Source organism: Suricata suricatta, chromosome 11 (assembly GCF_006229205.1).
Source record: "Suricata suricatta isolate VVHF042 chromosome 11, meerkat_22Aug2017_6uvM2_HiC, whole genome shotgun sequence".
Lineage (NCBI taxonomy): Eukaryota > Metazoa > Chordata > Mammalia > Carnivora > Herpestidae > Suricata > Suricata suricatta.
In genome coordinates this window covers 10,839,349-10,855,907 of record NC_043710.1, presented here as the reverse complement: position 1 = coordinate 10,855,907, position 16,559 = coordinate 10,839,349, and the positions used below count along the sequence as shown (strand labels likewise).

General features: G+C 42.2%; 2 protein-coding genes across 2 annotated transcripts; both read left to right on the top strand.

Annotated features, from left to right (window-relative positions):
* Positions 1 to 34: 34 nt before the first annotated feature.
* On the top strand, positions 35 to 970 carry LOC115271829 (olfactory receptor 4D10). Its single transcript, XM_029914797.1, has one exon. It carries the CDS (start codon positions 35 to 37, stop codon positions 968 to 970), a length of 936 nt encoding a protein of 311 aa, XP_029770657.1.
* A 9,809-nt stretch (positions 971 to 10,779) lies between these two features.
* LOC115272377 (olfactory receptor 4D11-like) lies at positions 10,780 to 11,706 on the top strand. The gene has a single exon (XM_029915460.1). The coding sequence runs from the start codon at positions 10,780 to 10,782 to the stop codon at positions 11,704 to 11,706; it is 927 nt and encodes a 308-aa protein (XP_029771320.1).
* The last annotated feature ends 4,853 nt before the right edge of the window (positions 11,707 to 16,559 follow it).

The following is a 16,559-nucleotide window of genomic DNA, read 5'->3' as shown; positions in this document are numbered from 1 at the left end:
AGCTTGGAACAAAAGGGAAAAAGAAAATGACTTCATGGAGCTGAGAAACTGCACCAGGGTGAAAGAATTTACTCTCCTTGGCCTAACCCAGAACCAAGAGCTGAGCTTTGTCTTATTTCTTTTCCTGCTTCTGGTGTACGTGACAACACTGCTGGGAAACCTCCTCATCATGGTCACGGTGTCCTGTGAGTCTCGCCTTCACACCCCTATGTACTTCCTGCTCCGTAACTTATCGATTGCCGACATCTGCTTTTCCTCCATCACGGCTCCCAAGGTTCTGGTGGACCTTCTGTCACAAAGAAAGACCATCTCCTTCAATGGCTGCTTCACCCAGATGTTTTTCTTCCATCTTGTTGGAGGGGTGGACGTATTTTCTTTGTCGGTGATGGCACTGGATCGATATGTGGCCATCTCCAAGCCCCTGCACTACGTGACCATCATGAGTAGAGGGCGTTGCATTGGATTCATAGTGGCCTCCTGGGTGGGGGGCTTTGTCCACTCCATTGTGCAGATTTCCCTATTGCTCCCACTCCCGTTCTGTGGACCCAATGTTCTTGACACTTTCTACTGTGATGTCCCCCAGGTTCTCAAGCTCGCCTGTACAGACATTTTTATGCTTGAGTTGCTGATGATTTCCAATAATGGACTGCTCACCACACTGTGGTTCTTCTTCCTCTTGGTGTCATATATGGTCATATTATTAGTAGTAAGGTCTCAGGCAGGGGAGGGGAGGAGGAAAGCCATCTCCACCTGCACCTCTCACATCACTGTGGTGACCCTGCACTTTGTGCCCTGCATCTATGTCTATGCCCGACCCTTCACTGCTCTCCCCACAGATAAAGCCATCTCAGTTACCTTCACTGTCATCTCCCCACTGCTGAACCCCTTGATCTACACTCTGAGGAATGAGGAGATGAAGTCAGCCATGAGGAGACTGAAGAGAAGACTCATGCCTACTGACAGGGAATAGACCGGTAGCTCATTCCTTCTCACAACCCTTGAAAATATTTGCACATGAAATAAACTGCTATTTATTCAAGGAATTCTCATTAATTTTTACTTTCAAAGATTCTGCTCAGCATGCATAATAATGACAAAATCTGGGTTTTATGTTACAAAAGAAATCAAATTGTTTGCCAGAGAGGTACATGTTGCTTTTGCAATACAGCCTTGGAAGAAATCCGGAAAACAGAATCAAAATATATTCAGTGTTATCAATTTGGAATTTTCTATTCTATTGAGATATAATTGTGTGAAAATAAATAAAGGAAACCTCACTGACATGGAGTTGGGGAGCTCTGAGGGGGGAGCTCTCGCACTACCACTGAGTGTAGGAGGCATGCCTGGCCTTCCCCAGCAGGAGAAGGGAAGAATTTCCCCTTGCCCAGCAACAGTCCAGCCAATGAGAACTCAGCGAAATTAGCCCCTCCCAGCTTCCTCCTTCCAAACTAGCTTCTCTCCCCTGTTCTCGTCATTTGCTTATAATCTGCCATAGTTTGCTTGTTCTGAATAGCAGTTCCTGGATGATTCCCAAAAAAAAAACCTCATTTTGCTGCCAAAATAACCGGCTCTTTTGTTTTTTAAGGTCAACATTTTATGGTGACCACAAAGAAACCTGAAGGAGATGAACCTCTAAGGAACTAATGGCTCCCGGAAGCGTGTGAGGTGCACACTGGAGCCCCTTGCACTCTCTGTTCCCCTGAGTCATTGTTTCCATTTCAGTTCCACCAGATCCAGGTTCCCTCCTTCTGGTTGAGCTCTACAGCTGTATCTGGGATTTGGTTATTTTTAGGAAGGCACTGCCCCTCCTTGTGACTACTCATCTATTAACCGAGTCTGTGGTTTTAAGTAATGGCATATGAATCTGCCAAATTCTCTCAGGAAGGTCCTCCTTCTGCACCCCAGTCTAGTTTTAGGGTCTCAGGGTGAATGGATGGCTCAGTGGGTTAAGAGTCTGACTTTGGCTCAGGTTATGATCTCAAGGTTCATGGGTTTGAACCCTGCATTGGGCTCTGTGCTGACAGCTCAAAGCCTGGAGCCTGCTTCCCATTCTGTGCCTCCCTCTCTCTGCCTCTCCCTCACTCACGATCTCTCTCTCTCTCCCCCTCTCTCTCTCAAAAAAAAATGAATAAACGTTAAAAAATAATTTTAAACTATTTGAAAAAACCAAAAGACTATGGTCCCTCCTGAGGAGCACTTTAAAATAATTGGACCAATAATCAAATTAATTTAAAACTCCAGTGGCCATTAGGAGGCATTTTTGATCTTCTCAAACTTGCTTCTCTTAGATTAGAGGACCACAGCTCTAAACTAACACAAACAGGGGCACCTGGGTGGCTCAGTTGGTTGATCTTTTACTTTGTCATGGGTCATGGTCTCATGGTTTGTTGAGTTCAAGTCCATCATCAGGCTCTCTGCTCTCACTGCAGAGCCTGCTTCAGATCCTCTGTCCCCGTCTCTCTCTACCCCTTCACCACTGGCTCTCTCACTCTCTCTCAAAATAAATATCTTTTTAAAAAAACAAACGAATAAATAATAAAATAATAAAATAACACAGATGGGATACCTGTTTCAGCTGGTATTGAGGCTTCCAACTGTATTCAAGAGTCCCAAGTCACTTCTTTATAAAATACCATTTCTCAATTAACTGAGACAAACAGGTAATGGAAAAACAGACAAAAATGCTTTTGACGCTTTGTTCTCCCCTCCCCCATCCTCTTTCTCTCCACCCTCATTTTTATACCCTCCATTTCTCTCACTGAACTTCCCATTTTCTGCAAACCTCTCCTCACTCCCGCCTCCTCCAAACCTGTACCTTTAGGGGGCGCCTGGGTGGCTCAGCCGGTTAAGCATCAGACTCCAGCTCAGGTCCTGATTCATGGTTCATGGGTTTGGGCCCCCATCACAGCTCAGAACCTGGAACCTGCTTCAGATTCTGTATCTCCCTCTCTCTCTCTGACCCTTCCCTGCTCGCTCTGTCTCTTTCTGTCTCCCAAAAGAAAAAAGGAACCTGTCCCTTTAAAATTAGACCCTCTGTGGATCCTAATGCTAAGCCCATAATTCCCTGTGTCTCCTGAACTAAGGCTGAATCATGAGCCATAGTTAAAGATTGTCTAGAATTACTGAAGGTCCTAGGGCACCTGGGTGGCTCAGTCGGTTGAGCGTCCCTCTTGATTTTGGTTTACGTCGTGATCTCATGGTTCATGGGATCAAGCCCCAGTCTGGTCTCTGCACTGACTTCATAGAGCCTGCCTGGGATTCTCTCTCTTCTCAATCTCTCTCTCTCTCTCTATCAAAATAAATAAATAAACTTAAAAAATAAAAGATAAACATGATAAATACCATGCTGAGTATGTTCGGGAAATTCCTTTTGAAGTCACTGAGGTGGTACCTTGGCCCAATGGGCTGAATTGTATGCTCTTGCTCAGGTCTGCATTTTTTGCCAAAGGCAAAACTGCAAATATCTAAACTGACAGTAGGTATGCCTTTGGAGTAGATCATGACCTTGTAATGCTAGGAAACAGTGGGGCCTCCTCACTTCCAACAGGGACAAAATGGCCTCTATGACTAGGGATTATTAGATGCCATTCTCTTACCAGTCACTTTGGCTATTATCAAGATCCCTGGGTGTCCAAACTTGATTCCCCGGAGGCTAAAGGAACCCACCTTGCTGATATTTCCACAAAGAATGCTTTATATACCCCAACAGGAGAAGGAAAGAATCTCTCCTTGCCCAGCAACCGCCCAATGAGAATTCAGTGCAAATATCCCCTCCTTTTTTTTAGATCAACAAAAATGGCATATACTTAAGATCTACAACTCAATGTTTTGATATATGTAAATGATTATAGTGGGAGACTGCATTATGGTGGGATTCCTGTTATTTCCTAAAACTGCATGTGAATTTACAATTGTCTAAGTAAATTTTTTTATTAAAAACAAAAGCACCTGTCTATGTATATTATATACTCAGACATTCCCACTACATTCCTGCCCTGTTACCAGGAAGGGAGCTGAGACACATGCTAGAGACATAAGACATGTTGGCCATCAAGGTTGTACAAGATCTTCCATAAGGTAATCTCATCTTTATGAAGTAAACGCATCTGAATTAAGCTCATTGTCTGACTCTATAATATTTATAAGTTAACTATTACCAGAAAATTGTTCCATTTAAAGCCCACAGTCCAGTGGTTGACAGCAGGTGCCTTGAGGTTAGCACAGCTTGGGTAAGCACATGGACCTCGCTGAATTATGAGTTCTGTGACCTCAGGCAACACCCTTACCCTCAACCCCAGACCCGTTGGCCTCACCACTGCATTCCCTCAGCACCCAGTGCTTAGCTCTAGCACAGAACTCGGGATCCTGTTTCCAATTCCCTGTTCTCTTTCTTCCCATCTTCTCCTACTAGGATTATGCTTTGTTCATTTTTGGATCCCCAGCACCTGGCGCAACAAGTGGGATATAGTAAACCCACATTAAAAATTGTCAACTCGAAATAAACTCAATGATTTCACATTGTTTCTCAATCATTTCTGCTCCTCAAATTATTTGAGGATCTGGTTAAGAAAACAACTAATTGGTTTTAATCTTCGATAACATGACTCCCTAAAGTTGACAGAAATCTATGAAGCTGTTTCAGACCATGAAAATACAACCAAAAGGTTGGAATGAAGTGGAAAACATTATTAATATATCAATGCAGTATTTGTTTACTTATTATGCTATGGATAGCTGCTGGAAGTTTTTTTTTTTTACAGCTTAGATCTTAAATTTTTATATCATGATACTAATATCAGTCAGCAAATCAGATGTTCAAAAGCCCTGAGGTAGGGACTTGCCCATAACATTCAAGAAATATCATGCAGCCTTTGTAACTAGATGAGAGCATGCAAGAAGTGGAGAGGTAGGAGTTGAGGTTGGAGAAATCCTGGGACCATATGACCCAGAATTAAGACTTTTTAGATCATTGTAAGGATTTTGACTTTCACATTAGATAAGATCAGGGGTGTTCGAAGAGCAGAATAATGGTGTTTTCAGGGGCTCCGATGATGAATAGATTGAAGAGGGGTAAGGACAAAAGCAGGAAGACCAATGAAGAGGTTACTGCAATAGAAATAATGAAGACATGACTTAAGATAATAAGGGTGGAATTGGTAAGAAGTTGAAAAAACTCTGAAGGTCGAGCAAGAATTTGCTGGTGGATCCCTACACGTGTACCCCATGAGAACTCGGTCCTCCGGCATGGTTATTGCCCACTGAGAACTCCTTCACTCCCTCCTGATAGCCCCAGTGGGTCCAGCAGTCCTTCTAAGACCTGTATGTCACACATCAGGACTCTGCCTGCATGGGTGACACTGCCTGAGGAAGTTGTTCAGAATCCCTAAGAATAGATATTTATTTCCCAGCAGGAAAATTACTAAGAGGAAACACAGGGTAAAGGAGAGTTCTGGCTAAACCAACCTAATAGGTTTCTTTACTGAGATGATCAGATACCAGCTGGAAGGGGTAGGGGTGGAGGATGAGGAGCCTAATTAAATGCTGAGGGTGATCAGCTATAGAGGGTGGGGGTTTCTGGCTAACCTGGATTGGCAGGAGTATCGCTAACATTGGACAATGTAGAGACAGAGATCCAAAAGTTGAGTTCTGGTTAAAAAGTTCAGGGAAGCAGCACCTTGGTGACGCAGGCAATTAAGCATCTGACTCTTGATTTTGGCTCGGGTCATGATCTCATGGTTTATGGGTTCGAGCTCTGTAACTCCTGGTTTGTGGGTTCACACAGTGCAGAGGCTGCTTGGGATTCTCTCTCTGTGCCCCTTCTCTGCTCACTCTTTCTCAAATAAAAAAATAGACTTAAAAAAAAAGTTCAGGGAAGAGGCACCTGGGTGGCTCAGTCAGTTCAGTGTCAGACTTTGGCTCAGGTCATGATCTCACAGTGTGTGGGTTCGAGCCCCACGTTGGGCTCTGTGCTGACAGCTCAGAGCATGGAGCCTGCTTCAGATTCTGCATCTCCTCCTCTTTCTGCCTCTCCCCTGCTCATGCTCTGTCTCACTCTGTCTCTCAAAAATAAATAAATGTAAAAAAAAATGTTTTTAAGTTCAGGGTAGCCTAAGTAGAATTTGGCCAAGGGTAGGAACTTTCTCACTGCTACAGAATTTTAGGTCCTAGCAAAAATGTGTGTTCCTAAGTGGATGTACCTAATTATGCCTTAATTACTCCCACAGAAACAACCTCACCATCAGCAGAATTTTTCCATAGCCTCATCCAACTATATTCCCTCTGATGATTCTTACACCAGTTTTGGGATTAAGGAATTGGTAAATATAATGGGGCACTATCAATCAACATGGGAGAGACAAGACAATAGTATTCCCTAAGTCTGTCCTTTTCCACATAAAGATAGAAAAGTAGCCACTGAAAGCACTGGCCTTCAGAGGGCTATGTAGCACAATTTCTGAAGCTGAATGGTTCCCAAGGTTCATGTGAACAAAATTTAAGATGAAGTCCTTGAGAGAAGGTTGAAGATTTTAGGTAAGAGTAGAACTCTACATGAGTGTGTGTGATGTGTGTGTGGGTGTGTGGGTGTGGGTGGGTGTGTGTGTAGTGTCTGAATGTCTATGTGTAAGAGTGAAAAAAAAGGTGTGCCTTGGTGGCTCAGTCAATTAAGTGTCTGACTCTTGATTTCAGTCCAGGTCATGATCTCACGGTCATGAGATGAGTCTGACCACAGAGCCTGCTTGGGATTCTCACTCTATCTCAAAAAAAAGTATATATAGATGAAAAGATGAAGACACTGGAAGATGTTGTCCAAATTACCAAAGTTAGTTTGTCAACATGGGATGTACTCCTTTCAAACAAGCCTGACTCAGGGTTTAAGGTACTTTCTACACTTTTTTATATATAATCTATTATTTACATGGGGGACCCTGTGGAAGACTTTCATGACTAGGTTGGATTTCCTCAGTAACTCTTGAGTTGGTATTTTCTGATGAGCATTTTCTGTCTCTTTAAACTAGTCAGGATTGGGGTACCTGGGTGGCTCAGTCAGTTGAGCATCCAGCTTTGACTCAGGTCATGATCTCACGGTTCATAGGTTCGAGCCCTGCATCGGACTCTGTGCTGACAGCTCAGAGCCTGGAGCCTGCTTCAGATTCTGTGTCTCCCTCTCTCTCTGACCCTACCCTGCTCGTGCTGTCTCTCTCTGGCTCTCAAAAATAAATTTTAAAAATATTAAAAACTAGTCAGGATTGATAGGTGAGCCATCATTTTCTGCAGCACACTCCATTTACTGATGCTCCTCCAGTATTAACATAATACTAATCATAACAGATAACCAGCCTGTATGCTGGACACTTTGTATATGTTAGTTCATCTCATCGGCATAGCCTCCTTATGAAATGGGTATTATAAGCCCCATTCCATGGATGCAGAAGACAAGTCTCTCACTTGCCCAAATCACCAACCCAGGACTTGAGCCCAGAAAGCTCTCACTGCAGAGGCCATGTGCTGGACTTGTCTGGTTTGTTAAGATGATGTGGGACAAGAGGCTGGATCAAGCAAGTGCTCTTCTTACTATTACAACTGTCACATCCTCTGGGCCATTCTTACTGCCATTAAAGAAAAACATCTATTTTCATCAAAACAGTGTGTTCTGGGGAACCTGGATGGCTCAGTCGGTTGAACATCTGACTCTTGATTTCAGCTCAGGTCACGGTCTCAGGATTGTGAGATGGAGCCCCATGTAGGATTCCATGCTGAGCAAAGAGGCTGCTTACAATTCTTTCTGCCTCTCTCTTTGCCCCTCCCCACTCTCTTTCTCTCTAAGAAGAAAACAATAAAACAAAAACCAGTATGTTCTGATGAAGCTGTTTTAGAATACATGTTCTGGGAAATATACAGTCCCTCTGAAAGATTGGCACTCTAATTAAAGACATTGTGTGTCTGTCAAAGTAACGGACCTAGCATTTTTCTTTGAGATAGCATGCATACAATCACACTTATTATGGATTATGGATTAGGCAATGCTCTAAGTATTGATGCTTTTGCAAGGTTAATTTACTTAATCCGCACAAAAAGCATATGAGGGTAATGCTATTGCTTCCAAATACTGATGCAGAAACTGAGGCCAAAGGGATGAAGCAATTTGCCCATGTTTGCAAAACCAATAGGTGCCCAACTGGGATGTGAACAGGAGGGCCGGTGGCAGAGTCCCCAGGTACCCGCTGTATGCTGTAATACCTCTTAGTGGTGCTCTTCAGCTTTCCATGTTAAATAGACTTTGGACAAAATCGCACACAGATGCAATAAAACTTGATGGGAATGTGAGCTAAGTGAAAAGAAATATCTTCATTTGAACTGAAAAGCACACACACACAAAAGTGAAGTGACGTTCACTTTTCTTGTGTTTCTGATTATGGTAAGAAACAGAAGATAAACTGCAAAGAAAGAAATTAAGAACCATTTCAAGGATTCGTGAAAGAAAAAGAAGCAAATTCAAAAACACTAAGATTATTCGGTAAGTATACATTTCACATTATAAGAAATTATCAAGCTATTTTCACAAAGTCATGCCATTTTACATTCCCAACAGAGCTCCAATACCTCTCCACTTTTGCCTATTCTTTTTTCTATGTTTATTTATTTTATTTTGAGAGACAGAAAGAGTATGAGCAGGGGTAGGGACAGAGAGAGAGAGAGGGAGAGAGAAAAGCCCAAGGAGGTTCCACATTGTTAGCACAGAGCTCGATGCAGGGCTGGATCCCAAGAACCATGAGATCATGACCTGAGCCAAAATCAAGACTTGGATGCTTAATCTACTGAGCCACCCAGGTGCCCCTGCCTATTCTTGATATATTTTTCTTTTTTATACTGGCCATTCTAATAGGTGTGTACTGTGATTTTAACTGACATTTCCCTAGTGATAAGTGATGCTGAGCCTCTTTTCAGGTGTTTATTTGCTATTCCTGTGTTCTCCTGTTGAAGTGTCTTTTCAAACCATTTTTATGTGATATTGGTTTCTTATTATTGAATTTTATTATGTGATATTGGTTTCTTATTATTGAATTTTAAGATTTACAGGCTTTCTACTCCTAGATACATACCCAAGTGAAAACATGTGTCCACACAAAGACCTGTACATGATTATTTATAACAGCTTTAATATGTAATAACCAAAAAACTAGAAACAACCCAAATGTTCATCAATCAGTGAATGGATAAACACTCTGTGGTATGTCCATACAACTAAATGGAAGAAAATATTGACACACACAAACACATGGATAAATTTTGTGAGTGAAAAATAAAAAAAGGGAAGTCTATGTTAAAGGATTCAATGTATAGAAAATTCTAGAAAGTTCGAATTAATATATACTGACTGAAAGCAGATCAGTGATTGCCTGAAGAAAGAGGGGCAAAGAAGACATATAACAAAGGTTCATATAACAAGAACACTTTTGAGGTGATAGATATGGTAACTATCTTAAATATAGTGTTGTTATTGGGTATCTGGTTATGTTCAAACATCAAAGTATACAGTTCAAATACATGACCCTATTGTACATCAATGATAGTCTATAAAAGATAATAATAATTTTTAAGAAATGGACTAGAACCATGAACAGAAAAGAAGCTCTGAGTTACACCTTCATTTCCATAACTGAGAAGCTATTCACCACACACGGGTTTTGGTGCCTAAAGAAGTGGAAAATAAAGGTAGAAGTAAAGAATCTTGTTAAGTGAGGATAGACCACTAGAGAAGAACTTCATGACCTTAATTTTTTTTTCACAGAATTAAATTTGCAATTTATTGTTTTAAGTTTATTTTGAGAGAGAGGGTAAGGGAGAGGGAGCATAGAAGGGGCAAAGAGAAAGGGAGAGAGAGAATCCCAAACAGGCTTCACGTTGTCAGGGCAGAGCCCAACTTGGGGCTTGAACCCATGAACTGTAAGATTATGACCTGAGACAAAATCAAGAGTCAGTGATCAATCAACTGAGCTACACAGGTGCTCCTAAATTTGTGATTTAAAAAAGGGAGGAGTGTTTCTGTGGAGTTCAGTCCAAAAAGAACCATTTTGCAGACAGTAGTACTTAAATCATTTTAATAGCGCATGCAGGAGGCACCTAGGTGGCTCAGACAGTTGAGCATCCAACTCTTGATTTTGGCTCAGGTCATGATACCAGGGTCATGGAATCGAGCCCCATGTTGCACTCTATGCTGAACATGGAGCCTGCTTGGAATTCTCTCTCTCTCTCTCTCTCTCTCCCTCTCCCTCCCTCTCTCTCTCTCCCTCTTCTCCTCTCCTCTGCTCACGATCTCTCTCTCTCTCTCAAATTAAAAAAACAACAAAAAAAATTTTTAATGCTTAAATGGAGCATGCAATCTGGAAAACAAACCAAATACATTCCCTTCCCACACACCAAACTGACTTCACTTTTCTACCTCTTGTGCTCCAAGAGTCCCTTCCTGAATATTTCCCATCTACCTGTTTATCTTGAACACTTAGAACTTCTACACTTAGAATACTATTTTTATATCACGTCTAAAATGTTTATAATTTATAGAAGAATAATTATACGTGTGCTTGTATTAATCATATATAATATTCCACACATTAGCAATAATTTCAGAACAGCTCTTCATGTGGCAATAGCAGCTCCCTAGTTTTTAGTCCTAATGCCTAACGCTTTAAACAGGATGTGCTAAGGGACAGTGAATACTTTCTGAGATAATACTTTTCATTTTTCCAAAGCTACACACGGAAGAAGAAACATGATTCAATGGAGTTGGGAAATAGCACAAGGGTAAAAGAATTTATATTTATGGGATTTACTCAGTCCCAAGACCTGAGTTTGGTCCTATTTCTTTCTTTGTGCTTGGTGTACATGACAACTCTGTTGGGAAACCTCCTCATCATGGTCACTGTGACCTGTGAGTCCCGCCTTCACACCCCCATGTACTTCCTGCTCCGCAACCTCTCTGTCTTGGACATCTGCTTCTCCTCCATCACTGCTCCCAAGGTCCTCAGAGACCTCCTGTCAAGGACGAAGACCATCTCCTTCAACGGCTGCATCACTCAGATGTTCTTCTTCCACTTCCTCGGGGGGGCAAACATCTTTTCTCTCTCTGTGATGGCCTTTGATCGCTACATGGCCATCTCCAAGCCCCTGCACTACGTGACCATCATAAGCAGGGGGCGATGCACTGCCCTCATCGTGGCCTCCTGGGTCGGGGGCTTTGTCCACTCCATCGTGCAGATTCCCCTGTTGCTGTCTCTGCCTTTCTGTGGACCCAATGTCATTGATGGTTTCTACTGTGACGTCCCCCAGGTCCTCAAACTTGCCTGCACCAACACCTTTGCTCTTGAGGTCTTAATGATTTCCAACAATGGCTTAATCTCTACACTATGGTATGTCTTCCTCCTTGTGTCCTACACAGTCATCTTGACAATGCTGAGGTCTCACACTGGGGAAGGCAGGAGGAAAGCCATCTTCACCTGCACCTCCCACATCACTGTGGTGACCTTGCACTTCGTGCCCTGCATCTATGTCTATGCCCGGCCATTCACTGCCCTCCCCACAGATAAAGCCATTTCTGTCACCTTCACTCTCATCTCCCCACTGCTGAATCCCTTGATCTACACCCTCAGGAACCAGGAGATGAAGTCGGCCATGAGGAGACTGCGGAAAAGATTCATGTCTTTGTAATGGAATAGTGTAAGAATCTCCAACCTCTTCATCACCAAGAACTCCTTGCATTATTTTTTTCCATAGAGTCATATTTATATAGCCAAATACATTGTCAATAAACCAACTATATTTACTAGATAACAGTCTATTTTCCCATTTAAGTTAATAGTTTACTGATCACTCAAACTTCTGGTGAACATTCAGTCAACTAGTATTATAGGACTGAGCAGATTGATGTGTTTCTATTCAAGGACAACTATATAGAAGGTAAAAAGGCTGATTGAATCTAACACCTTCTTCAAGAGGCAAATTAGTCTATATGAGTCACTGATACAGTTAAAAGGAAATGGTATGTGTGAAACATACAATGCCCAGCACTTAGTAAATGTTCAGTGCAAGGCAAAGTCATTTTCAATGTCACCCTTACTGCTCTGCCTAACACACATTCAGTCTCCCATGAGTCTATTACACTCTTCTCCATCATGGCCCATATTCCTCATCATCAAGGGACAAAACCTCATGGGATAAAACCCAGATAATGTACACTGAATTCAAAGCATCTATCATCTTAAAATTTCTAGTGTTCTGTCATGAAAACATGACAATAGGTTTGCTTGCTCTTCATTCAGCTTAAAGAGACATCCTACAGCTGATGACATACAGCACAGGAGAGTTTCACATCAAAAGAAGGTAATGAGTCAAAGATAAACCACAGCTTTGAGAGGGGGATAAGGGGTCAGACAAAAAATGAGACTCAGTAGGATAGAAGAAAGCCTGTAGAGTTAGCCAAAGGGTAATGAGAATGGAGGACGAACTTCAGTTACATTCCTCATTGGATCTGGGCTGGCTTCATAAGCATTCATCAATTAATTGGCTCAATTATTTACTACTTCCTGTCACTTGATCAATCAATTCTAACTTTTTACAGTATTACCCTACTTCCTCTAGCATGAAAATTCTAAGAATAATTCATACTTAAGTCACACATACATAGAGTCCTGCTACAGTACTCAGATTTGGTCTCCAGTCCTTCAGCTTTTCATTAGAAAATTGCCTATAAAGAATGCACACCACAAGCCACTTCATAGTCCTTTTCATGTAAATGTGTCCCATCCTTTCTTTCCTATCTCAGATTTTTATCACTATGTCAGAATTGGATGGCAGCAAAGACATATGGGGTCTGAATCATTGTATCACTAGAACATAATCCCGAAGGTCAAGAACCCAGAAAACACTTCCTCACCATTGCTTCTGACACTCCCCCAAACCATCTCTAAATAAACATACAACATAACCTGATCAATAATTCAGGGGAAGGGAAAAGCAATAGCATCTGATCACACGAACATACATCATTTATCTGGATAACATAATGTCACAATGTGGGCTATATTTTTTTTCCATTTAAATCAGTTTTTATTATTTTTGAAGTTCTGCTGCTAAGAGCCAGAGGAAATATAACAGACTCTGGGCACACATAGGGCTTTCAAATTACCCTTTCCTGCATCACTCCCTGAATCAAACACTTAAATTTTTTTGAGCTTATTTACTTTTGAGAGAAAGAGAGACAGGGTGCAGGGGGAGGAGAGGCAGAGAGAGAAGGAGATGCAGGATCCACACCAGGCTCCAGGCTCTGAGCTGTCAGCACAGAGCCCAACACGAGGCTTGAACCCATAAACCATGAGGCAAAGTTGAGCACCTAACCGAATGAGCCACCCAGGTGCTTCCTGAATCAAACACTTTAATAATAAACATCTCTGGGCACCCATGAATCCAAAAACATATAGCAACTCCAAATCAATTAAAGTGATGAATACCAGGAGGTGTCACTGGGCTACCCCCTAGGTCTTAAGTGAACTGTGGACTTCAGAGATGTAGTAGATTAAGATAATTGCAGAGGGACAAGGTACATATTGCATTAAACAGAAACTGCACAGATAAATCTACACTGTCCAGTCTCTGAGAGCTGCCCTATCAGTAGCCACAGCGTTTTGACTTTTCCACTTTCATTTAAGTTTCATTTCCCAGCTGATTGCAAGCAATTCTATTTTGGTCAGGAGGAAGACTGCACAGTCCGTGGTGTGTTGAGCACAACTCTTTCTTCTTGAGTCAAGGGGGATAATGCACTGTCTCATGAGCTTCCTCCAGAGAAAAGGTTATGTCCTGAGTGTGCATTGAGACCTCTGCATTATGTGTGAGATGGGGCGGAGAGAAGGGGGAGAGAGAGGAGAAGGGCTTGGTGACATCTTAATGACTCCCATAGGAACTCCACTCAATTGGCCACTCAGCTTCTATGCACATACCCAGCAGTATTCCCTTTGCTCATTCCTATATTTGGCTTGTGGCTGGGGGACTAGTCGAGATGGCCATGGCATTGTAAGGCAACATGAAAGAGTCAGTAGGATGTGATTCCCTGAGATGGCCTTTTCCCAAATGCAGGAAGAAACTAACAAAAGCACTAACCTTGTGGTGGGCTTTGCATTAAACATAGAAGTTCCCCAGAACCTACTTCTTGTCAGATGCAGCTGGAGCTTCATAAGAAGATCAATTTCCCAGTTGGAGACTGAGGACAGACAGTGTTGGTACGTGTGAACCTTCTGAAACTGCAAAGCTGTTAGTGTTGATTCTTTCAGAATTGCCACACGTGTACAGACTGTTCCATTTGAAACTATAATTCTAATGAAGCAAATAGAAGTGGTGGTTTTTCACTAGTAGGAAAAGGGGAATAAGGATTACAGAATACAAGGTCAGTTGGCTTCAGGGATGTGATGTATTCTACTTGGTGAGATGTCGAGATTCAAAGTGTTTTGAAAGTGAGAAGGGGCTAACATCCCAGATGTTGGGAGGGCGATTGTCTTGGAAAAAAAGCACCAAGACAACAATTCCTGAACCCAGTATATGTTTCCTGACTGGGAATGGAAGTTTGGGGGCTTTGAGTAAGGTGTGTTAACGGCTAGCATGCTTATCTATGCCCTATGTGCTGATGAGTATGAGCCATGCTCCTAAAATTTTTAGAGATTCAATTAAGAATAGAAGACTTTCAATACTGGGAAAGAGAAAACTGTGACATGAGAAATTCAACTCCATGTAGAGAATGGGCAGCGTTTGCTCAGTGGGAAGCTGGGGTATGAGGGTAGCCCTCAGGCTGTAGGCTCTGTCCAAGCTTGACATGCTTGATTCCAAAGGATGGGGTTTCCTTGGCGATTATTTCTTTTTAATGTTTATTTATTTTTGAGAGTGAGTGACAAAGACAGAGCAGAGGGGGAGAGGGGCAGAGAGAGAGGGAGACACAGAAGCCGAAGCGGGCTCCAGAATCTGAGCTGTCAGTACAGAGCCCGGCACAGGGTTCAAACTCACAAACTGTGAGATCATGACCTGTGCCAAAATCTGATGCTTAACCACCTGAGCCACCCAGGTGCCCCACGTTGGAGGTGGTGTCTAAGAAATTCTTGTGATCTGTATCTTGACCTTGCAAAGACACATAAGATTTTATTTCTTTGTCCATCCCCCGCACTCACTATTATGCATGTGTTTGAAAGCAATATGCATAATATACTTTCAAAGTAGCCTTCCCACTCTTTGTAAAAAGATAGCGTCCATAGGAACCCACCAGATCCATCATATCCAGGAGGAGTTTATATTTCAAGTGATGCTACTCGGATCTCATTTCTGTGCCTTGCACTGGAGAACTGCTTGCATACCTTAGTGAGGGTTCCTCTGAAGACCGCAGAGTCTGCTCCTTCAAACTCTGTTTTTCTTTATGACATCCTCTCACAGGAGAGGATGTGCAGTCCCCTTAAAAATAAATGTATTGGTGTTTATAAGCAGATATGTGAGACAATACTCTAAATATTTTTGGACATATGCTTAGCTCAAATCCCTCAACAGAAAAGAAAACCATTGCTAAAGGAGAGATTGCATTTTTCATTTACCCCCGAAGGTTTGGGAAGAGGGCTTTGAACCATAGGGGTCAAGAGCAAGGTGAGCCACTCTCAGACATGATCCTCACGTATGTATTCCAAGTGCCGGTGCGGGATAACACTGTTCGGCAGAAGTCCCAGGCAGAGTTCACAAGCATTACGTACCCAAGTGGGACTGGTTTGTGTGTGTGTCCCCCATGATTTTGTCCCTTACCCCTCTTATCTTTCTATGGATTCCACAAGCTACAACACTTTTACTGTCCTAACTGTAACCTTTTTTTTTGTAAGCTTCATTTTTTAAAAATGTTTATTTATGGGGCTCCTGAATAGCTCAGTTGGTTAAACATTCAACTTCAGCTCAGCTCATGATCTAATAGTTCGTTGGTTAGACCCCATGTTGAGGTCTGTGCTGACAGCATGGAGGCTGCCTGGGATTCTCTCCCTCTCTCTCTCTCTCTCTGCCCCTCTCCCACTTGCACTCTTTCTCTCTCTCTCTCTCTCAAAATAAGTAAATAAACATTAATTAAAAAAAAAACAAAGAGGTTAGAAGAATCCAATGATATTTGAGTCACCTTTCCTTCTAAAGGATCATGTCAACATCATCATAAGGCTTAATTTTATGTATCAACTTGATGAGCTGCAGGGTGCCCAGATTAAAAATTATTTGTGGGTGTGTCTGTCAGGCGAGGTTAGTTTTTTTTTTAATTTTTTAACATTTTGTTTATTTTTGAGAGACAGAGCATGAATGGGGAAGCCGCAGAGAGAGAGGGAGACACAGAAACTAAAGCAGGCTCCAGGCTCTGAACTGTCAGCACAGAGCCTGATGTGGAGCTTGAGCCATTGAACCATGAGATCATGATCTGAACCAAAGTCAGATGCTTAACCAACTGAGCCACACAGGTGCCCCTGATGAGGTTAAATTTTGAATTGATGGACTCAGTAGAGCTGATG

Coding starts and splice junctions, on each gene's coding strand:
- LOC115271829 (XM_029914797.1), top strand. CDS start 35: ATGGAGCTGAGAAACTGCACCAGGGTGAAAGAATTTACTCTCCTTGGC.
- LOC115272377 (XM_029915460.1), top strand. CDS start 10,780: ATGGAGTTGGGAAATAGCACAAGGGTAAAAGAATTTATATTTATGGGA.